The sequence below is a fragment of the Sinohyriopsis cumingii genome, chromosome 17 (genome assembly GCF_028554795.1).
Source record: "Sinohyriopsis cumingii isolate HCF-2022 chromosome 17, ASM2855479v2, whole genome shotgun sequence".
NCBI lineage: Eukaryota > Metazoa > Mollusca > Bivalvia > Unionida > Unionidae > Sinohyriopsis > Sinohyriopsis cumingii.
The window spans coordinates 8,008,964-8,034,319 of record NC_142977.1 but is presented as its reverse complement, the minus strand read 5'-3'; the positions used below and the strand labels follow the sequence as shown (position 1 = coordinate 8,034,319).

The 25,356-nt window shown below is 38.9% G+C and overlaps 1 protein-coding gene across 1 annotated transcript in view; it reads left to right on the top strand.

The window, feature by feature from the left end:
- Window positions 1–767: 767 nt before the first annotated feature.
- The window catches only part of LOC149777707 (steroid 17-alpha-hydroxylase/17,20 lyase-like), a 33,193-nt gene continuing 8,604 nt past the window's right edge, over window positions 768–25,356 (top strand). The window contains exons 1-6 of the mRNA XM_089938758.1: window positions 768–1,189; window positions 8,337–8,539; window positions 11,102–11,308; window positions 12,322–12,460; window positions 14,030–14,243; window positions 18,324–18,375. Of these exons, the coding sequence (XP_089794884.1) occupies window positions 901–1,189; window positions 8,337–8,539; window positions 11,102–11,308; window positions 12,322–12,460; window positions 14,030–14,243; window positions 18,324–18,375 (1,104 nt within the window). The 5' untranslated portion in view covers window positions 768–900. The remainder of the gene's footprint in view (window positions 1,190–8,336; window positions 8,540–11,101; window positions 11,309–12,321; window positions 12,461–14,029; window positions 14,244–18,323; window positions 18,376–25,356) is intronic.

Sequence of the window (25,356 nt, the reverse complement as noted above, 5' to 3'; positions counted from 1 at the left end):
GACTGGGTAGGACATCATGCTACATGTATACGGCATGATGTTCAAAAGCCATCTTCAAAAGCGTGAATACTCCAAGCAGGCGACCCATTTGATTTGTTGTTGTTATGGGATTTAACGCCATTTGTAGCACAAGATAGACATGGCGGCCAGTACAAATGGTGTAGGAAGAATGAGGAACATCTCCGAAAGAATCACTGACCCAAGAGAAGCTACGGGCAACCTTTTTCACCTACTCACTTTGACTGATCCTCAAGCTCAAACTCACACAGACATAGGTGATATGGCAGTGATCCGTAACGGTGTGCAACCATTCTATTTGTAAAAATGGAACAGCCATTGAGAAACTTCTTGAATCGATACAACTGTTTTGTTTAGTACATTTAATGTTCAATGAAACAAGATAATTTAGTATGTACACGGTACTCCTTTTGTATATTCTATATATAACTCACGTTCTCATAACGTAAGAAACAATTATATTAAAAGTATTACCTTTTCCTTTCGACATCGGTAATGGTTCTCATATCAAAACATTGTGATCTTTTTATAAACATATTGTACGTCTGCACAGAGAGAGAGAGAGAGAGAGAGAGAGAGAGAGAGAGAGAGAGAGAGAAGCAGCCTATAAGCATCTCGTCCTCACCGATGCAACGATTGGGTTCACTATGTTCGCCGATAGAGACTAAAAAGTTATGAACGGGTCTCCGGTTGCATGATGTGCGCATGTTCTGTAAAGCGTATTATAGCTAGTTGACCGACCACTTTATTCTCCCGTTGCGCTTTGTTTGTGTAGTACAGCATTCCCAAGGTAAATGTTAAATATAGTGATTTTAATGAACTCGGATATCACGCTTTGCACCTAAAAGGAAGGAGTTATTTCTACTTCAAGGTGAGGTCAAAATGTTCGCGAGAATAACAAAATCTCCTCCTGGTCCACTGGGATGGCCTATCTTGGGATGCCTTTTGGAAATTGATTCCAGTCGTCCTCACGTCAGTTTTGATAAATGGGCGAAGCAATATGGGCCCCTGATTTCGTGTAAAATGGCCGCCAAAACTTTGGTTGTAATCAGCAGTCCTCTATTGGTCAAGCAAGCCTTGGTGGAGAAGAGTTGTTCTGATGTCTTAAATGACCGACCGGATACATTCATTTCCAAATATATAATGGATAATGCAAAGGGTGTTCTGTTTGGTGAGTTTCGTTCATTTTTATTCCTCTTGCCTTCATTTCATTATGAATCTCTTCTCATATTTGTTTGCTTTTCAATATCGTGTTGTTTTTTTTTGTTTCATGTTAAAAGATGTGCAACATCACTTGAATAGCAAATCCAGTCTACCGCTTTTCTACTTAGAAGAGGATTAAACTGTGTTGTATTTGTGCTTTACATTGACCTGAAGTTTTTCGCAGGTATAGTATCATTCTGTAAACGATTTCAATACGTTGCACATTTTGTTTTCTGTATGCAAAAAGAAACGTCCCGGACCAGCGGTGACGTGGAACGACCAAACGGCCCAGTCTGAATTAAAGCACGAGGCAAAATTCACAGCTGCAATAACATGGCTTTCTTTGGTACATTAATTACATGTATATTATATTTTAAGCATGTTTGGTCACTCTACACTAAAAATCTGTCTAATATGCCCTCATTCGACTTATTGCGACTGGATCTCTCCAAAACAATAATAATGGTGTCTATTCTGAACCAGCCGATATTATTTTTTAAGCTACATTGATTGAATAGGCACTTCCGTGAAGCTACTTACAGCTGGACCGCTCCTGTGGCATAAGTGGTTAGTGCGTCCGCCTCGGATACGGGAGGTCGCGGGTTTGAACTCCGGTCGAGTCATACCAAAGACATAAAAATGGTACTAACAACTCCCTCTCTAGGCGCTCAGCATTAAGAGGTTACGTTAGGACTGGTCGGCCGGTGTCGGAATGTCACTGGGTGGGAAATCATGCCACATGTCTGCGGCCTGATGCCCCAGTGTTAGACATCACTATAAACTATAAACTGCCACAATGCAGACATCGTAGCGACATGACTGAAAAAGTATTGAAGCTACGTTAAAAATCTAAATCACGTACACACACGCACACTTTCTGTTGGACATGGGGACGTATGAAAACATTTTCTCCCCATAGTACTCGATTTTATCTATTCATTTTTATACTTTCGTATAATGTACACATATAAATATCGAAGGAAACATTGGTCCATGTCTATCAGGCACACTGGTTTACGACCTCATCACAGACATACTGGATTACGACCTCATCACAGGCATACTGGATTACAACCTCATCACAGGCATACTGGATTACAACCTCATCACAGGCATACTGGATTACGACCTCATCACAGGCATACTGGTGTACATGCCACTCTAAAGCATGAGAAGAATATGTTGTTACAAATGGAAATCACCCATCGTTATATTACCTCGAAACCCTTTGTGCTTTGCACGATGCTCGAGCGTTTTGTAAACTCTTGTTTAGAATTAAAGAGAAAATGTCTTACACAGAAAATGTGTGAACCTAAGGGTGCCAAAATCCACATAAACACAGTCATACCATGAATAGGTACCGTAAATATATTCAAACAGTTTTGAGCACGGTTCTGATCTAATACCTGTTGTTACTTTTGTTTTTGTAGGTTTCACGCCATTTTTCAAAACAAAATCGGCTATGCATGGCGGCCAGTATAAATGGTGGATTAAGAACCCTGGAAAACCCATGAAATAATCATCGACGCACGAGAAAATACTGGCAAACTTTCTCACATACCCACCATGACCGAACTCGAGATGTAACACCTGTGAATGTAGCAATGGTAGATAGTTGTACTTCTTATGTTAGGTGTTTCGGCTCGAATAAACAGTAACGCAAGAAAGAGTCAAAACAACAAAATTTGAAAATTGTAACAAAACAATTATTTCCCTATAAAATACTGTAAAAAAAACCAAAAAAACTTACGGTTTTAAGAATCAAATCCAAAAATAATTCAAGAATAACCCACGGATTAAATTTTCAAAGTCCTAGTAGTGAAATGTTCTAAACAATTCAAGTTCGAGTTCCGACGAAGAATCCAAGATGGAAAGCGGTGACGTATACTGTATCCTTTGTGGTGTTGGAATGTCTACCGTTCTGTGTTATTCACGAACAATACTCATGATATTTGAATTTCCCAATACGATTTACTGAAATATCTTTGTTCTAGAATTCTGTATGAGCACTCATATATTTCCAGGAAAAATTATTAATCCTTTTGAATCAAAATAATTCGAATTAACATTAAAATAACTCCTAACTGACACAGCAAAAGAAATACCTTTAGGTCAAGTGTTTTAAGCCTAAACTAAGAATGATCTCTATAAACAATGATTATATAGTAACTCGAAAGGCAAAACAGATTCCTGGATGAGGGTCAATTTTCCAGAACCGTCGAGAAGTATTTGCGTAAAAAAGCACATATGACATTGACAAGAACAAATCCTTTTGCTCTAAGATAAAAATGAAAGGTTGCTTACTTCTCTCACTGATTTCTGAATTAAGGTCGGGAATTAGATCAGGTTTAGGTATTTACAAATGAACAGTCAAACTATTTTATGGAAAAGTGATGTGATGTGATGTGATTTTGATTTTTAATGTAGCTTTAACAATTTTTCAGTCATATCGCTACGATGTCTGCAATGTGGCAGTTTATAGTGATGTCTAGCACTGGGGCATCATGCCGCAGACATGTAGCATGATGTCCCACCCAGTCACATTATCCTGACACCGGGCCGACCAGTCCTAACACTAACCTCTTAATGCTGAGCGCCAAGCGAGGCAGCTGTTAGTACCATTTTTGTAAGTCTTTGGTATGACTCGGCCGGGGATCGAACCCACGACCTCCCGCTTCCGAGGCGGACGCTCTAACCACTAGGCCACCGGAGCGATAATTATGGAAATGTAACGAGTTCCTAGTAAACAAAACTACATTATTTTGACATAATGATATCAAAAATAAAAAGATTTTAAAACTTACAAACAATTAAATTATATCAAATAATATTTAAATTAGATATACATAACACACCAATTATTTGATTTGCCTCACCCTTTCATTATTCTGCATACACCAGTTTTAGTTTTCTCTGATTTTACAGATGATTGGTCCTATACTATGTTCAATTCTATTGAAGTAGAGTTGGTAAGTGTCAGCTCATTTCTTTTTTAGACGGGAGCTGGGATGTCGAAGGAAAATACAGAGTGCGAACTTTAGATAATGACACATCCAATTTTTAGTGTCAGAAACAAGAACATGTAATTATTGCTCTTCGCTAGTGACATAAGATATGATTCATTACGATTTGATATGTGCCAAACATAGGATATGATTCGTTACGGTTTGCTATGTGCCAAACATCAAATCAACAGTAGATGTCCGCCCTGGATGTACACAGAAGATTCGTATGCTTTTCATGGCTGTCAGCAGTAGTATAAAAATTGGGGTTCTGCACCCCTCTTTCTTGAATGTGATCTTTATGCAGCAAAAGGGGTTCTGGACCATTTTTTTCTTGTACGGTAAAAAATAGATGTATTGGACCGTATAGGGTAAAGTGGGTGTTTTAAACCACTTATTATTCAGAATAGGGTGTATTGGACCCTGGATTGTAAAATGGAGCCCTTTTTTGATGGATGAGGGTACAGTGAGAACCAGACGTAGTAATCTCATGGGGGTTCTGGACCAGTTTGTGGTGCCTCTTAGATGTTTATCATGAGCATAAACATTGGATAAGGAAACTTCGATTCCATAAATGTTTCAAGAATCGTCAGTGCTACCACCTTGGCAATGGAAGGCATCGTCGCCAGACCTGCCAAAGGTGACAGATGACTATGATGATATTTTGAAACGTCACATCGTCGTTTAACGCAATTTCCGCATCAGATCTTACAGATAAACAATATTTGGAGGCTGGAATAAGTACAGCATCAGCAAGTACACGTACTGCAACAAATGCAATTTACGTTTAAAAAATCCTGAGATACTACAACATATACGTTAAACATGGGCGCTAACAAGAAAACATTTACATATGTACCTGCTGCTGCATCTGATATTGCAAATAATATGTTGGAGTACCTGCTGGTAGTGACAGCACCAAAGGTGCTAAAAATTGCATTGGTCATATTCCACATCTCGTAGACGCTGTAGATAATCGTTGGAGTGTTTTATGCATCTGCGTCAACTCGGTATCCGTGAAATAATCCAAATTATGGTTTCAGTTTAACAACGCGATAACTGAATGGTTAGAGTGGACCACAAACGGAGAAGCATCTAAATTTTCAATCAGAATATAGTGTCAAGCGGCCGTTACAATTTGGAAATTTCAACTACAAGTCGACTAAATGCTAATGTCGGAAGCATTTATAACTGGCTGTTAGTAGGATCGACCGAAAATACAACATGTATAAGACATCAATCGTTTGTGTGACTACTTCTCAGTAATTTACGTTTGATCTTGAAGTATCCACAAACAAGTACTCGTATTTCCGGATTTATGTTGTCAACGCTATGAGTCATTATCCTGGAGTTACTGTTTCAGATATATACCAATGACGACTTAATGTAAATCTTGAAGTTTCATACGCAAGTTAACTATTTAGTGTAATCTCATAAAAATGTCCACAGATCCACCAGAGTTGCTTAAGAATTGTATAATCTTGTTTAGTCATCGATAACACAAGTTGATGCTGACTCGCTAGACCCAGAAAGTTCAGAAGAATCAAGAGCGGTAAATATAATTGCTCGAATGAAAAAATTAACTTTAGGTTCACCTAGCTTAAATGAGAACATGATAACTTTGTTAGAGTTGCAGAAATGAGAGGCACTCAGCTGAAATATACAATCCGAAACTTTGATATAATAAGTAAATACTGTCCTCCTAGTGACTGCAAAATCTCGCGGCGGTACAACACCGGAACAAGAACGAATAAATAAAGCTCAGGTTGAACTTGACAAACTAGCTGATACAGAAGGAAATAAACTAGTAAGAAATCGTACACTAAGAGACAAACTTGCTAAACACCGTAGTTTTCGTGATCTAGGTATGGACTCTCCTTATAAAAACGTTATACAGTATCAGATATAGAATCACCGCTTGAGCGTACTCTGATATAGAAAACGATTTGTTTTATTAAACTGTAGATGAAATAACGCCCTAGAGATTAGCCAGCGGCTAAAATATTACATGTATGGAGTTACACACTCCGTCACCAGCACACTTGGCTACCTGTCACACTGGTCAATCAAGCAGTCAGTATTCCAGGTTGTTCAATCAAGCAATCAGCGTCCACCAATCTCAATCAGAAACGCTCAATCACCTGGTACTCGACCATCAACACTTTGCTCAGCTTCACAGCTGCTACGGTCAATTCCTATGGTTAGCTCTACAGCTTGTACGACGACGACTCCGATAACTCTGGTTAGCTGAAAATACATCTAACACCGTGTACTATGCATGACATGGGCATATACGATGAATCGTAATGACGTTACACACAGATTACATTATGAGCACAATAATTACAAAATTACAGAAGTGAACCTAACCGTGCCGAAAAGAATCATACGGTACTAAAAGTTTTAAAAAATGCAACTTTATATATTGCTAATATAAATATATTGCTAAGTCCCAAATAGGAATAGAAAATATTTGCATAGTACTACGTAAGCCAAAGTTACATAGAAAATATTAAAAAATAAACGTAATAGTACGATAGTTATAACTTGTACACACAAAATTAATAACTCAACATACCTCTACAGCTGAAGATTTCCAAGTCCATAAAGTAGACCGCTCACTGACAAGACGTTCCATAATGTAAAGATTTTGTCTTACGGTGAGGTATTTACACACAGACGATGCCGCAATTCAGCTCTTCGCAAGTGCGGCATAGGATGAACCGAACTCACTGTTTCGAAATATTTGTACAATATACATAAATTACCCTTGAGTACCGTTGTACACAAAAACTAGACCCGAGTACAAGTATTTCATGAATAAAAGGATTTATACAATTCCATGACATTTATAAAGCGATAGCTTCACATGAAATTGTTCTTAAGATGCTTGAGCCTGGTTATCTCATCAGTTGTAAGGTTAATTTGTATTTATTTTGTCATGATGATGAGAGTTACATAATACAAATAGCTGAGACGTTAAAAATGTCTCGAAAAATCGTAAGTGATCTCATGCAAAAACCGCAGTAGTCTTATATAACGAGAGTTTCCGGATCAGCCCAACATGTGTTCGACGACGATGATGATATGGTCTTTTTGTGAGTTTTCTTTCTGAAGTAAAACTCATCAAATCCTTGGCAAACATTTTATTCTAAAACATCAATACATAACTCTGTTCTTGTGTACATTTTTCTATCTTCCCTTCGATGACGGAACCTTCTGTCAAATGATCTCTGGTAAGTCTGGTTTCCAGGTTGTTTAAAGCTTACTTGCACAGTCTTGGTCCAGTCTGTTGTCTGTTCAGTAAGATCCACTGATGTTGATATAAGCAACAGTCATGATAATACATAGTTCTGTCTAGAATTACACTCATCGGACCTTCTCAAGTATTATTATTTTCCCAATACTTGCTGTTTTTATTTGTTTTTTTACTTGAGCACAAGCGTTTTCACATTTGAGTTTGATTGGCAGATTATTAAAACGGCTGCTGCGTAAACAGTCGGCAAATCAGTGTGGCATATACTGACACAATTTGTAATTTCATATGTGTAACCTGAGAGTCGCCTATTGATGATATGGCTGTGGCATATGCCAGGTTTCTTTACATGTTTGCCTTCCTTTGCTCCATCCTGTTGTCACTTTGTAATTAGAAGTCCACCGGATGTTTGCCTTGCTACCAGCATCAGTCATCTCTACCTTGAGATAACACCACATTGGCGCTAGGGTTTTCATCAAAGAGAATTCTTACTGTCTGGGCCAGGGAATCCACAATATTTTCATTGGTCATAACGCGCTTCAGATTCTTTGATTATACTGGCCATTTTTCCGTGTTGATATCCGTAGTAATATTGTCTTTTCAGGGGACTGAGCGAAATCATTGACAGTTGTCTTGAACATGCCTCTTTTGATCCTGACATTCTCTATTGTGTTGCTCAGACATTTTAGCAGCGTACACCAAAATCTATTGCTTTGTGCTATAGTTCTTCGCGTGTTTTCTGTTATGATTATCAGTTTCATTTTTATTTATTCACTGCACCTGTACTAAGCTGTCAACACCTCACCTGTACTAAGCTGTCAACACTTCACCTGTACTATAACATTATTTTGTTGAAGGTAAATACGGACAGACAACAACTGAATTAAAAAAGATCATGTACGAAGGTCTGAGCACGCACTGCCAAGGTGCCCCGCAGTTTGAGACCATGGCACAGAAGGAACTACAAAAGTTGATTAAGAATGTAGCAGCTCAAAAAGGAAGAGATTTCAACCCAAGCGAGTTTGTGTCCAGCTCTGTGACCAACATCGTACCGATTCTGGTGAACACTCCGTCTCTCTTTCTTTTCTGACCTTCTTTACGTATACAACGTATACAGAGATGCCAATTGTTACTGATTTTGGGAAAACTTGGGCTTGAATACTGTTTTTAGAATAGGATTTCTATATGGACGTAATTAGTGAGAAACGTACTTCAATACTACTAGCATAGTTGTTGTTGTTGTTGTTGTTTAACGCCATTTTTCAGCACACGATAGGCTATACATGGTGGCCAGTATTAATGGTGGAGGAAGAACCTGGGAAATCCCCAGAAAGAACCACCGACCCTCGAGAAGCTACTGGCAAGCTTTCTCACATACCCAAATTGGCCGAATCCGAGACTCGAACCCACGCAGACAGAGGTGAGATGGCAGTGATCTGGAACGGAGCGCGCTTTAGACCACTCGGCCACTCGGGGCCCCACTACTAGCATAGACGGATACAGTTAATTTAAGATCTCAGTATAGAAACAATAGCAAATGGCCATAGGATTAGACTGATAATATGTGAGACATGACGGCGATGTAATAGAAACAATGCCAAAAGACCATTAGATAAGATTGATACAATGTGAGACGTGAAAGCAATGATATTGAAAAAAGATCACGATAATTCACGATAAAAACTAAGGTATATGTTTAACGCGTTGCGAAACTGATATAAGGTTTCTAGGGGATCAATGTACTCTCGGTAGATTTGTGATTTGGGACATTGATGGCTTGATGCATTGTAACACATGATGGGCCATACTTGGCGGCCAATATATTTGTGGCAGGAAAAGCCCGGAAAACTCGAGAAGACCGATGATGCAATGTGAAGTTAAAGGAATGCATTATCATTGGTGTACAATGGTCGATCCAAGACTCGAAGCAGCGCGAATAGAGCTGATATGGAAGAGATCAATAATGGCTAGCACTTTAAATCATTTGGCCTCCCAATGCTTCGTATTCTCAATGGAGCGTAAACGTTATTGTATGTGTCTAGGCAGGTTTAGTATCGTAGGAGGACACAGTATGACTATACAAGTTTTTATTCCATACTTTAAATAACGTACTGCGTAATCCAGACTATCTCCCAAGATTTAAACAAGTTAATTGATGCCTGCATGCCCGACATGCTCTGCAGTGACATTACATCATGGAACCAGAGGTCTCATTATGATTTTATATATAGACCAAAACTGTTTATTATTTGAGTGTCCAGGTTATTGAATATAGACAAGAATGTGACAAGTGACAGTACAGAAATATAAACTGAAGGTCCTGGGTAGTTGGATACTCCTTGTAATGTACGGCACTGCTATGCCATCAAACTGAACCTTAACGATTTTAGGCAATCCTTGTTTCATTGTAATATGCAGCTTATCGAAAATTCACAAGAGAATATAATTCAATATTTTCACTCAGAAATTGAACATTGTCGTTATCTTTTCATAGTAAAGTAATTACTAAAGATGAACCTTGTGCGAAATATGCTTGGTACTGCAATGGCTGCAACAGGTATCATGGAGAATGATATAATTTTCTGAATTATTAAATATGTTAATAGTAAAGATTTCCTTTGCTAAGTTAGGTGTTTTTGTTAGATTTTGCTGTAAAACAGACTACCTGTTGCCTATTCAATAGCTGATTGGATTGTCTGTATCTTCTATGCTGATTCATCCAGTGTTATTTGATCTTGCGGTAATATTGAAAAAATGTACATGTCTGCTGTCATGTTTGCACTAGGCAAGTAGTGATTTCGTTCAGTTTACAAAAGGGCATTGACAGAACATTTGTAAAATAAAACAATATTTATTTTGACCATTAGAGACTAAGTTTAAGGCACAAAGTTTCTTTTTTAACTTTCAATCCAGGATTACGTTAGGATCAAATTTGTAGCGCAATTTTTCCATGGTTCTTTCAAGTGTTGACATTAAAATCTTTGACAGACGAATCTCCATTTCAGAGCGCGCTGAGCTTAAAATTTTATCTTCAGGTGGAATCGGATAAAGCAGCTGTACCGGTTATATAAATTGTCTAATAAAAAGCTCAGTTGTAGCTAAACATTTGATTACCTGAACATTTGGTTAACGAAATATTTTGTTAACTAAATATTTGGTAAACTAAACATTTGGCAAGCTTTATATCAATCTACAGCATTTAAAACACTTGGTTATATTCTTTACATTTTATGACATTTATACGTATTTGTACATATGTTTGCGTATATATTCGCATAAAATATGTATATACGTACATGATTATAGGCATAGATGCAATACACAAACAAATCATTATGATGTTAATAGATATTATATTCTACATACCAGCCTAATTTTTATTCCATTTAGAGAATTCTTGTTAGGCATATTTCTTTTGAAGCTAGGATGAATCTTTTAAGGTTAAACGTTTTTCTTTTACTTTCAATCCAGGGTTTCGTTAGTGTAAAATGTTTAACGCAATAGTTGCATGTTTCTTTTAATTGTTGACATTTAAAACTTGGAACCAGATAGGGAATTTACATTGAATCCTATGATGTGATTGTTTTTGTGCATAATCAACATGATTGAAATGTATATCCAGTTTTCCGGCTCCGTGATGGACGAAAAAGATGTAGAGGTGATATTGGAATACAACAGGGCCCTCATGGGGTCAGTCGAAGCAGCGAATGATACTATGCTTTGGATGTTCCCGCTTTTACGCTTTTTGCCGGTGGAAGTCGGGCGGAGATACAGGCGCACGATGCAAGCTAAAGAAGAACTACTGAAAACATTCTTCCAATCGAACAAGGTGCTTAGAATGTGTTTGGTTTTTATTTCCTCTGGTCAAAGGACAAGCAAGGTTATGGTATAAACCTTCGTTCTGTCACTCATTTCCAGTCGTCCGCCAATCGGTAAATACGTTTTTCGAACACTATGGCGGTATAATTTCTATTTAAACTTCGATCAAATTTTATTTACCTACGGCAAGGATTTTATGGGAACAAAAATTAAAATGTACCCATTTACCACGCGCGATTGGATTTTTGTAATCCAGCAGGTGTTACAAATTCTTGAACGTTAAATCAACTCGATGATGTAAGAATGTCTCTTACTATTACCGTTGTTCCTTCTACCCCCGTGATTTTGGTTCTACGTACCATTGGAATTAAACTTGGGAATTAAATATAGGCTTTTTCGTTCCGTACATTATTAAGAAGATATTGCTCATGTTTATTTCATATGTGTTATTGATGATTGTATAAATCAAGTCATGACACAAAAGGCTTTGTTTGTAGCAGTATATTAGTCATATCGTCATAAATGGTCTTTGAGAGTGACATTGCTTTAGAATTAGCTCAAATATCAAAACAATCACTCTTATTTTCTTGGTTGCTGGTAATTTGTCTTTAGTTGGTTTTTGCAGACTATCGTTCACATTTTTAGTTAAATATAAAAGAGGACTGTAAAGGCTTTCATCCTGTCATTGATCACGGATGCCTTCTGAATCAAGCGATAAAACATCATACCGTTCTTGTTTTGTTGCTGCGTGGACAACGTGAATCTCAAAAATATGAGATGTAATCAGACTGTTTATATTGTGAACTGTGCCTCATTTGAAGTTATACATTAATAAAATTAAATAAGATAATATATAATAAACGGCATTGCTCTTACTTGTACACATTTGTAAGTGTCGTTTTCTTGCATTCAGATTTATCGTCTATTTCAGGTCATATATTCTTAGACGAGTATATCACTTCAATGTGTTAGAAAAATACTTGTTCATATCAATAAATACGCACTCTTTAAACATTTTAAAAGGAAACATATGAAGCTGGTCGGAAGCGTGGACTGGTTGACGTCCTCTTGAAACTCCAATCGCAAGCACAGCTTAAAGGAGAAACACAATGGCTGACAGACTCTCATATCAAGGCTATCATCCAGGATGTAATATTTGGTGGTAATGTTCTCAAAGTTTACCGTTCAAAGGATTTTTTTAAAGACAAAACGGGTGGTAAAATAAAATGGATTCTTAACTAGAACTCAAACATTGGGAGACATCACTCTTTTACAGTTTCAGAACAAGTTCCATTTTGGAGAATGAACCGGCCTACAAATTTCAAAGTCCCCTGATCAATATCAGTATATGTGGCTTTCTTGGTGGTAGGTGGTGAGCCTGATTACAATACAAGAACACTTCATACTCAAATCAAACTTGATTTGTAGGTGTTGCTGGCAGGCTTGGGCCTGGTTGACATGCACGCAAAGTCAACATAACAACAGGGCCGTTAAAATGTGGAACATCAATAGCAAAACAACAGGGCCGTTACAATGTGGAACATCAATGTCCAGTTCCTTGTGTAAATTGAGATTTAACCTACTTAAAACGATGAAACATTGTCCTCTCAATGTATGCGTTTGAATGTGAGATTGCATGTTTTGCAAAACTAGCAACAATAATTTAAAATGTTATTGTATAAAATATGTTCTTGTTGGTGAAATCACAATATATGTAAGGTAATCGAGCATTGCTAGAAAAAGGCCATTTTTTATCAACGTGTTTGGTCCTTTTACCGATTACTATTCTTGAAAATGAAATTAATCTTATTTCTCTTCTTCATGAAACCGGGAACAATAAAGAGATCGATTTTGTTGCAAATCATTAATTCCACTTTTCCAAATCGCTGTAATATGCTATACATACCATGGTTATAAAGTAAATTGTTTCTAAAAATGCCACAAATGACATTGCTACAGGCGTCTACAAATTTGCCAAAGAAATATTTGTGTATCCGTGATTAACCCCAGCACCATCTGTTTCTTTTGGAATGGAGAAGATTAGTATATTTTTGTTAAAAACAAATTAGCTGTTAGCCTAACCTAATGCATCTGAAAACTGCGTGTTCTCATTAATACAGTTAGTAATATACTTGTATGAAAGAAAAACATTATTGGCGATCACTTATGTACTGGCATAAACGAGAGTACGGGTTATGGATAAATTGGATACTATACAAAATTTAAACAAAAGATAGATATCGCATCTAGCAATCATAACCGAAGGTATCGGCTTTGTATTGGAGTTGCTTCAACGAAATGAACGGGAGCAAAGGTTCCCAAAAATGTTTTAATATTTATATTTGCTTATTGTCTGTCTTGAGAGTCGACGTGGACTCTAATACAAGGGTTGCTGGTTCAATACCCGACCATGCCAGAATTAGTCGGCTCCGGCGTAGTCTCCTTGTGAAAAGCATTCAGCTCTCATTTCTCAATATGATATGGTCAACAAAGTGTTGAAATTGCCACTAATAAAGAACCAATCAACCAAACACTGGTTTGGCAAGTTCTATGAATACGTTTAGGTTATCATTAAATTATCCCCTTTTCCCTTTATCAATATATTGACTTATCGAGGTGTTTTATACTTGCTTAGGTGCAGGAATATTTCTTAATATGTTATCACGTACAATTTTGAACAAACAAATACTGTTTTCAGAAAGTTCTAATCGGGGAAGTCACATCTTTTCAGGAATTGGTAGCGTCACATATAGCATCCTCGGCATTCTCCTGCTCCTTCTTCATCACCATGAATATGTAGATGGTATATATCAAGAAATCGTCAAAGTGGTTGGCTTGGACAGATATCCCAGCCTTCAAGACAGACCTGCCATGTCCTACACAGAGGCAGTAATACTGGAGGCACTGCGCTATATCACACCTGTGCCTATATCCGCTCCTCATCGGTATGTACTTTGGTTTTCTTTAGCCACAGGTCCTGTATTGGTACCTTATCATACTTTAGGAATAAATGGTGTTGGTTAATTTGTGGTGTCAAAGCAACACTTTGAACAACACATTGTGCTGAGACATGTAGTTTGAAGTGCGTTGCCCAAGGACACCCAACTCTGTGTGTGAGTGTGTGTGTGTATGTGTGTGTGCGTGTGTTTTATGTGTGTATGATTTGGATTTTTAACGTAGCTTTAACAATATTTCAGTCATATCGATATGATGTCTGCAGTGTGTCAGTTTTTAGTGATTTCTGGCACTGGGGCATAATACCAAAAAAAGTAGCATGATGTCCTACCAAGTCACATTATCCTGACCCCAGGCCGACCAGTCCTAACACTAACCTCTTAATGCGTAGCGCCAAGCGAGAGAGCTGTGTATAATTCTGCCGGGGATCGAACTCGCGACCTTCTGCATCAGAGGCGGACGCTCTAATCACTAGACCACTGGAGCGGTGACACCAGACTGGAGAGGATCCAGAATGATCCGATGGTGGGAATCACAGCTCGATGCGGATTAAAAAGCTTGCCCAAAACAAGCTGTTCTGCCATCATGTTCAAGAAAAATTGAAAAGTAATTGCCTTTCAACCTAAATCAAACAACAAAACAGATAAATACATTGTATGCTACTGTGCAACTGTAGACCAAAGAAATGTTGGGAAAGATTAGACAGTTAAGACATTTATATACTCTAAGCCTTGTTTCGGACTAATTCGTTCATGACCTTCCCAATAGTCGAAATGGCGAGAAAGAAAAAACAACACATGCTACCTTGCAAGAAAAATATGATGCCACAGTCATTGCATTCGTAAAAGAGACCATTGAAAAGGGAGGATTATGTTCTATTGAAACACACTAATTGACAAGCGCTAATATTGATACTTGGAATTGATATTGTATATCGGGGTAGGCAAGCAATTCCTTAACTAGAAGCTACAATCAAGGCACATTGGCTGTAGCAGGATTGACTTGATGGGATGCTTGGATCAAATGACAACACAACACAATGTGATGAAAGATGGAAGTTTATGAAATGAATTAATAAAAATATGTGTATACTCTACAAGAATTGTTGATTCTTTCACGCTCTATACACAAGACTCATTCAATTAATTTACACAATCATTCACAAATGGGAACACATAAGCGTGATTCTTATATTTAAAATGAAGGTGAGATTCATACAATCTCGTGTAATGAAAGTGAGATCCAAATAATCTCAGGTAATGAAAGTTACTCAGATTGTACATCAGTTGAAACAACACCATCAATTGAAACAAATATATTCAATTGCAGTCAACAAAACAAATGTACCAAACAGATGATTTTTTATTCATTTATAGTATAGTTCACAGCCACGTATGACACATAAATACTTGTAAAACTTGCAAAGGAAACATTGTGACCTGGCTCACGTGTCCATTGTCAAACCACACAGTTCTCCTGCATTCTTGGGTTGGCCCACACTTGTATTGGTCACATACACCCTTCATGGATCCACCATGCGCAGAAGTTTACAAATCAGCAGTTCCGTTCTTGTATGGCCTTGATGGTCACACCTACTTATATCCCCATACAGACGGCCAGACCGACAGCCTGTTATACCCGCACATACATACGCACAGACAGCTACATTAAAACCAAACTGGTCATAATAACAGGTACGGAATTAAAATCAATAGAAACATGCTACTAAATTAAGCTCTTAGTAGCAACTTGTAACATTTCAGACGTTCAGACCGTTTCAAATACTCGTAGTGGTAAAGGCAACATTTCACGCTACGACATTAAAACTTAATATGCTTCATATACGAAATTAAAAGAAAAAACATGTAACACTGAACCCTATGGCAGTAGAACAATAATGTAACATGTACCCCTATGGCTGTAGAACAATAATGTAACATGTACCCCATTGGCTGTAGAACAAAAATGGAGAACTTCACTCTTTGACAAGATCCAAAAGACCAATGTGTCAATTATAAAAGAAACTTGCATTAAATCTACAGGAGAATTAGTATTAGTAAGGATAAAATACCAGTGTATACTATACTTTTGTGTATATCGCCGCAGGTAATCTACGACGAGATACATGCTAGTTCAGTCGCTTAACTAGAAAAACAAGTATCCACCCTATATAATGTTGTGCGCATGTACGACAAAAATAATCGAATCGCTCTAAAGCGAAACCAAGTTTTGTATTGCCTTATTCTGCGACATTCGCCCACGTTGTCTATAACTGATTCCCACCAACTCAACAATGTTTTCCATTTGCATATAACGTCTGCCAATAAGGAAGACAAACCCTTCTATTAAAACTCCTACTCCATGTCATTCAAAATAATGCTTACAAATGTATATGCTAAAATTATTGAAAGTTGCAACAAAAATACCAGGATAAAATGTATAAAATAGGTGAAATGGAGAGGTAATAAAAACACTTCTTTACAAAAGGGCCCGTTGAAATGGAGAGTTAATAAAATACTTTTTTACAAACGGGTACATTGATATCGAAAGTTTATGAGAATACTTCTTTACAAACCAGCACATTGAAATGGACAGTTAAGAAAATACTTCTCAAGATATATACTTTGACGGAAGAGAAATCGGTGCATCCAACTTGATGGCAAGGATAGACATCTTGAAAATATGGCCATCTCTGCTCGTTGTTAGTGGATAGTAGTATTGACAGGTTTTCACATAATTGTTTATACCTATACGTTGTTAGTGGATAGTAGTATTGACAGGTTTTCACATAATTGTTTATACCTATACGTTGTTAGTGGATAGTAGTATTGACAGGTTTTCACATAATTGTTTATACCTATACGTTGTTGGTCTTAAATGCAGTTGATGCCAATGCGACCCCTCAGAACCTGACAAATATCATAGCAGATACTTCTCGAGAACGAATACTCATACTGACGTTGAACAAACTAAAAATTAGAACAATTCAGAGTTACTTCTGTAATAAAATTACCCTGATTAATAAGTATTCAATGAAGCCCAATATGCTAAGAGAGATTTAGTGTATTATTCCAAATTCAAATACAGTCTGCTCCACTTAAATGCATATCGCTTACTTGCATATATCGCTTAAGTGTATAGCGAAAGTATGGACCCATTTTATATTGTAAATATACTTGAATTCCGCTTAAATGCATACTCCGTTTATATGCATAGCTTGGGTCCGGTCCCGAGGCTATGCATCTAAACGGAGTTGACTGTATTAACAATACGCTAACGTAGTTATGTGTTTCAGCGGTATACAGCTTTGCTTTTATTGTAATGTTACTGCATATGGACACGAGTGTGCTAGTGTGAAAAATATTGCAAAAGTACGAGTGCTCAATTAATGTTTGCATTTTAATTTTTAATAGAGCTTGGAGTGTGCTGGTGTGAAAAATATTGCAAAAGTACAAGTGCTCAATTAATATTGGAATTTTAATTTTAATAGAGCTTGGAGTGTGATGATGTGAAGAATTTTTAAAATTTAATATTTTTAGTTTTGTTATCTATGATGCGAGACAGTGAAGCACACAAACATAACTTTGCCAGCTCTCTCATTTTCGTTTGAAACCACTATACTCCATTACTGCATATATCGCTCAAATTTTTACTATAGTAGAATTCTAATCTAGAAGGTTATACGGTACTGACATATCGAGAACTGTCACTCGCCAATTAAAATTCAATTTATTGACAGTCATTAAGAAGTACTATTGCTAGATTGCAAGTATTCTCAAGACTAGTCTTGACTGTTCTAGAATTTGGTACGCCGATTCGTTATCAATATAGAGTCCATCGATCAATTTTACTTTTACGATGTACATGTACTCACTTTCTTTCTCTATCTTTTTGATAAAAAGGAATCACATATTAGTGGTACTATTTGTAATTGTTTAGATTACAATTATATGTGCTAAAGTAGTTAAACAATTCAAACAATGGATGCCGCGATATTGCAGAAAGATCTATGTAATTTGGATATGACTTTTAAGTTTGTACAATTTTGTTTCTTTCCTTTTTGTTTATAGCGCCATGGAAGATGTAGAACTTGAAGGATATACCATACCTAAAGAAGCAAAGGTGACAAATGAAATATTTTGAAGGCAATGTTATTGGGAATCTGGTATTTGGTAAAGATCAAATAACGACGCCAGCATAATCTGAACAGAACTGTACATTTATTAACATTTGAAATGTTACATTTGTGTTGATGATAATGAAAACAAAGTGTAAATATTTACGGTAAGCAAGCTGATCACTTGATAAATACGCAGATAAGAACTAATATATGAAATCCAGAACAGTAAAATATCTTTTTCGTTCTCCGCGTTGTTCGTTTGTAGAAAGGTACATATTGGCAGTGCCAACAGCCTAATTACAATGCAACCAGAATTAAGCAGGCCAATAACTATTTGTGTAGGCACCTTGCGAAATAGTAATCTAGATAACTTGTCAACTACCAGACTAATTTAATGTCTCAGATTAAAGATCTCCATTGACTAATTACTAACTGAGACGGATAAGAGAGACAGACAGACAGACAGACAGAGAGACAGACAGAGAGAGAGAGAAGGAGAGAGAGAGAGAACATTATTGATCCAGCTCATTGTAAAATGGTTAATCATGAATGTAACACGAAAAATTTTTTCCGTATTCATATATAGAAACTTAACTAAATCACCACAATGTGTGTGCTTCACCATAGCGTGCAGCGCCCTGAGTAGTCTGGATATCGTGTTGTTTCTGCACGAATGCAGTTGAGTTATAATTCTTTACATAATGAGTGGATCTTTTTTCCTGATGGTGGAAGGGGGACGAGTCTTCGGCTAAATGGGATGTTGCGTTTGTTAATGATGACCCTTGTGGGATGGCTGGGGTTGTGAATGCAGATTCTGGCTGCATATCATAATGGTAACTCTACTCTTCTTAATATTTAAGATGTTTTGCCTGTTAGAATATATAGTTCTTCTTTAGAGGTATTTTGGAGTGTGCCTGTACATATGCGCAGATCTGTAGCTTGAATTATGTCAAAGCGTTTGATAATGGATGGTTTGACGGATGCGTAGACCTGACATCCATAATAAAGTTTGGATCTAATTAAGGCCCTGTAGAGTGTTACTAATGTGTCTCGGTCTGCGCCCCATTGTAAACCTTTGATGTTTTTCGGGAGATTAATGTCTTCATTACATTTTAGTACTATTTCGGTGATATGATGATTCCATGAGAGGTGCTGGTCGAAATACATACCTAACACTTCTGCGACTTTTTCAAATTGGATTAGTTCTCATTGAATGTATAAGGTTGGGGTTGTATAATGTGCGATTTATGGGGGGGGGGGAGAATAGTACTCCATTTGATTTTTGATTTTGATAGTTTGAACCCCCATTTGTCAGCCCATTTGTCGATGTTAGTTAAATTGACATGCAGTTCAGTAATTATCTCTTGGCTGCGTGGGTTGCCAGCTTTCTATATGCCACTGTCGTCAGCAAATTGTGATAAATCAATTTTACTAAGGTCAACAGAGCGTTCTATGTTGTTTATCATGATATTAAATAGATTATAGGGGGCTCTAGATAGAGTAGAACGTTTTTTGTCTGGCAACTGCATTCTCTGAATGGACGGACACACTGGTCCTCATTCTTCCAAATCTCTCACGTCTGCCTCCAAGAAGGAATTATTCCTGGCATACCCACGTACATCGCTTCAGCTGGCAGGCCAAACGACGTCATGCGGGAGGTGGGGGGTGGGGTGATTTTCACACTTCATCACTAGCCGTATGAACTTCTACAGGGAAGTCACCGGCTAGGTCGGAAGGTCTCTACAGATCAACGGCCGAGTGTTCGGGACCAAATCGCACCATATGTACTAGTGGATTGCGGCTGTGGTCGACCAGCTATGGATGGAAATAGCAGGGAAGGCAGATCTCTTCAGTCATGGTTGGCCATCTGCCCAGAAGCGAGAAACTCCGATGTAAAACCTACGGCCTGCGGACCTGGCTGTCACTGTCATGGCTTGCTGTCTACTGTCTACTGTTTACGTTGGACTCTATCAAGCCCTGCAGCGATGGGAAAAGGGCGAAAACGGCTGCTAAAAGATGTCTCTGGGACCGCAGTCCCATTCCTGTATGAAGAGGGGCCAAGAGAAAATGGTCTAACCAAAGCTCGTCTCCTTACCCCCCACCCCCCCCACCCCCCCGTTGGCCTGCTCTGGCAACGGGCATCTTCCAACGCGGTCGGAATTTAACAGAAATAACAAGGCAGGCACCATCTGATTTACATTGTGGCAGAAGACTAAATCTGGCTTGTTGGAACATCAGAACATTGCTAGACTCAACCGACAGCAACAGACCAGAACGACGCTCTGCCTTAATCGCACACGAACTCTCTCGCCTTGTTGTCGACATTGTTGCACTTAGCGAAGTTCGCCTTTCAGAAGAGGGAAATTTGAGAGAACTCTGCGCTGGAAACACCCTTTACTGGTCAGGAAAACTAAAAACTGAAAAACGACTTTCAGGAGTCGGTTTCTTGGTCAAGGACACAACCACCACCAAGAAAGGAAGCTCCAGATCAAAAACCTGTTGTCTGAAGACGTCAAGGCAGATTTTCAAGAGAGTCTGTAGTCTAGGCTTGAGAACTTAATTGTCCGCCAGATCTACCACCGGAAGAGATGTGAAATCACATCAAGGCTGCCACTCTGCAAACCTCAGAAGAAATCCTTGGATTCACCACTAAGAAAAACATAGACTGGTTTAACGAAAACAACCAAGAAATCCAAGAACTGCTTGACAAAAGAGATCAGCGTACCAAGCTCATCTCGCACAACCACCCTGTCCACAGAAGAAAGCAGCCTTCGGCCTTATCTGCAGTTCCCTCCAGTGCAGTCTCCGAGACATACAACATGAATGGTGGAAAGAACCCAGCTGTACATTGACAATGTTGACTACAATGGGTTCTATGAAGCGCTGAAATCAGTGTATGGTCCTTCCTTCCAAATACATAGCCCCCTAAGGAGTACAGATGGCCAAGAGTTACTCACTGACAGGGAATCTATCCTGAACCGCTGGTCAGAACACTTCCACACCCTCTTCAGCACTAGCCGTACAGTCCAGGAGGCAGCAATATATCGCATCCCACAACAGCCACCTAAGATGGAACTTGATGCACCCACACTGCAAGAGACTGTAAAAGCCATATAACAAGTGAAGACAGGAAATGCTACATATAAAGATGGTATCCCACCAGAGATATGGAAGAGAGAAGGCCTAGTATTGCGCACCAAACTCCACGAGTTCTTCGTTTGCTACTGAGAGAAAGGGAAACTTCCACAAGACCTCCAAGATGCAGTCATCATCACCTTGTACAAAAACAAGGGGGAAAAGTCTGACTGCTCAAACTACCGTGGGATAACTCTGCTCTCTATTGCAGGCAAAATCCTTGCTAAACAGACTGGTACCCACCATTGCAGAAGAACATGCTCCAGAGAGTCAATGTGGCTTCAGATCCAATAGGGTCACAACTGACATGGATATTCATTCATCAAACAGAGCTGAACGTAGTCCACCAGTTCACCTACCTGGGCTGTGTGATATCCTTTGATGCCAAGATTGACAAAGAAATAGAAAACAGACTGGCCAAGGCAAACAGCGCCTTCGGCTGACTCTATAAACGAGTCTAGCACAACGCCAGTCTCAACAGAGATACAAATATCAGCGTCTACTGAGCTGTCGTACTGACCACCCTCTTATATGACGCCGAATCCTGGGTCACCGACAGCCTCCGCACCAGCCCTATTGGCTTTGAAAACTAAAGTTCCACACGAATTTGGCCGGATGTTTTAGGTTGGAAATGTCCCTCGTCGCTGCCTTGGTCTGGGATGAAATCAAAGGCCTACAAGGTGTAACCTTCTGGATAATCCTCGTACTAATCCCTGACAGGTGTTGGTTCCTAATTGTCCCGTGGCTTCATACAGGGACAAGTACGATCTCAAGTAATTTTTCTTCTAGATGGGTGTTTTGGCTTCTTTTCCGTACATCAAGAGATTCTCCAGGTACGATCGGTAAGGGTAAGTGTCCATGATGCTACTGACAAGTTTGCTATTCAAGTGCGAATCCACTCCACTGAACTAGGAATGAGTGAAATTATTGACGGAAGCTACTTTATATTTGTACTTTATATCAGGACCGTCTGCCGATGCGTCGATCACTTTCACTTTTAAGTTAAAAGTAACTGCTAATCAGATCAATGTAATCTTCGGTCTCTTTTGATTTTAAACTCGATGTGAGCTGATCCTGAGTCCTTGACAGAGGAGATGGGATGACATTCGACCCATTGGGAATTTCTCAACGTCATCATCGTGGGTGGCATGGCAAAGAGATCTAGTTCCGAAATGGAACAGGCGCAAGACTCTCGGTGCATCATTTTTTCTCTCTGATTTTTAATAATCAAAAACTTATAAGTCTCGAGCAGTTCTTCTTTTTTTAGTCTTTCTAGCTTTGTCAGTGTGAAGTCCTCTGTGGTGTGTTTTAGTCTTCAATTTCTGCCTTGTCCTTGCTGTGGCGTCAGGGATGCAGGAATGCCTGACTTATCAGCATCGAGGTAATTTATAGTAGTTTGTCGTCGACCCCAGATGTCTTTGTCTGTTTGAAACATGACATTTTTGCATGCTATGAAGAAAGTTTCTTTTGGGTTTTGTTTTTCGATGATGACATTTTGGAGAAATTCTTTACCGTGCGTCAACACAGCATGTTTCAAAGCACGAACCGATGACACAACACACCACAAAGGTTTGGCAGAAAAAGACGATTTGCATTTAAGGCACACGTTATCCACACCACACCCACAAGGGTTGCTTTTGTAGATCTTGCAGAGAAGAACCGGGTGACGGATTGGTCACTTTGGTAGCGGTAGATAAGCTGGTAAGATATCCTTTCCAGCACACTTTAACTTCTTTGACACGTCGTTTTCCGACTTTACGGTTCTTCGGTCGAGAATGCTTTGATACTCTAGCTCAGATTCTGTGCTGCCATCTGTAGATGTTCATCCAAAATTTCAAAGAAGTTACAATTAAACCTGATGAAAAAATTGTCTATATCCTAAATTTCATCAGAAGACGACGAGCCACTTTATCATACTAAAGCTTAACACTTTTTATGCTCTGCTCGTCATCCTCTTTGGTCAGGCGTTGTAACTCGTGCAAGTAAAACATTCCTTTTAACACCTCCCCGTCCATGTCTTCAAAATTATAGACGGCAAGATAACGTCCACGCGCTCTCCCAGTGACACGAAACAATTCGGTGGTCCATAAGGTAAGTAACTATTGTCGAAAGTGCCTTTGGTTTTGCCAAAGCACACACGATCTTTTGAGAGGCACTAAAACCAGGAATCGTCCTTCCATTGGATTTAATGGTCACTTCTGAGATCTTGTAACTCCAGAGGTCCATTTTATCTTCTTTGTTCTTTTTATCTTGCCTTCATGAGTCCTCCCAGCATTGCTCCCAATATTCCTTTCAGCAAGGGTCCTAACCACATGGACAAAATTGCTAAACGTTGTACCAATATATTTTTGCTCTTGACGAATGGGTATTTTCTTCTTGACCATTTGGCGAAGAACGTGTAGATGCTTGGCTAAGCGTTCTTTCTGATATTTCTACAAAGGTATCGTGCCTTTCAAGACATTCAAGCAACATCCATACACAGTATCGACGACGTCTTTGGAGGCTGTTTGAATGAGTTGTTGTCGCATGCATGAGGGAGATTTGGACAGGACAGGCAACATGTCCCAATGTTTGGCTAAACGAGGAGGAAGCACTTTTCTTTTCTTTCTTTCTTACCCAGAGAATGGTGTGTCCATCTTTTAGGGGTTATCGTTGGGCTTTGAAATGTACAAAAATATAATCTCCAACCTATACCGCAGGTCTCTCTTATACTGCAATGCGTCGCCACTGGTTGTCTTTACGACGTATTAACTTGATGATGTCGTGGAGGGGTTCGCAACGGACTAAATCGGGATATTCCTTGCTTGGATAAATCCACTAAACTCTGTAACATGCCCGATCTCTCTTGGACTATGACTTTGTAGTTAGGTACTTTGTGAGCAGCTGCTACTGAAGCTACAGAGGAGGAGGAGGGTGCCACCGCTTGAGAAGACGTCCTTGGTTTCCGTTGTTTCATCAAATGAGGAAGAACCGGTGTCAAATTGGGTTAGGCAGGCATCACCAAAAACGGAGAAGTGGAAGACCCTGAGACTACTGGAGACGCGGTCACCGTCGTTGCAGGTTGTGGTTTGCAAATGTATGGTTGCTTCCTGGTCGAAGGACCTCTCTAACGGGGAGAAGCTTTCTTCTCGGGTCTGTTCTGGGGAATTTTTTAAGTGGTCTTTTATTTTACTGGTGTTGTGACCTGGTAATGACACCGTTGCTCATTTCTTCTTTCGGGTTCGGTTGTTGTTTTTGGGAGTGACATTTTTCTTGGGGACGACTTTGGGGGCATTAGAATCCCATTTTAAGAGGAAACTAATGATGACACTTCCTAGCAAACCGCTACCTCCAGGTTTGAAAATGATTTGCTTTTTAGTTTGAGGTCGATGCGGCGATGGCCCAGTTGCGTCATGGCTAACTTGTTTATGTCAAAAAAGAGTTTTATTTTATGAGGAATGTGAAATATACCTTTCAGTATTTAACGTGCTGTCCATCGTAAGAATTCTTTGAGGCTGTCTTCTAAGACACGAGCACGTAGTTGTGGATTTGTTACGCGACTGATGCCTTACAACGCAGGAATCAAATTGATGGGAAGATGAGACTGAATGGACGTTATGTTGACACTGTGTGAGACAGACCCAAAGTGCTTGAGGTTGTTTATAGATTTTTTTCCTAAGTTGACGACGGAGACGTGTACCCGACAGGCCCTCTCTCTTGGAATTAGTGGTGAAACAGATTCATACGAAAATGCATATAATCGTGAGTGGTAGGTTTTAAATCCGCGAGTAAATGGGCATGTGGGATTTGAGTGGCTTCGTCGTACACATGAATCCGTCAAGACGTTCCTAACTGTTGGGTTAAGATTT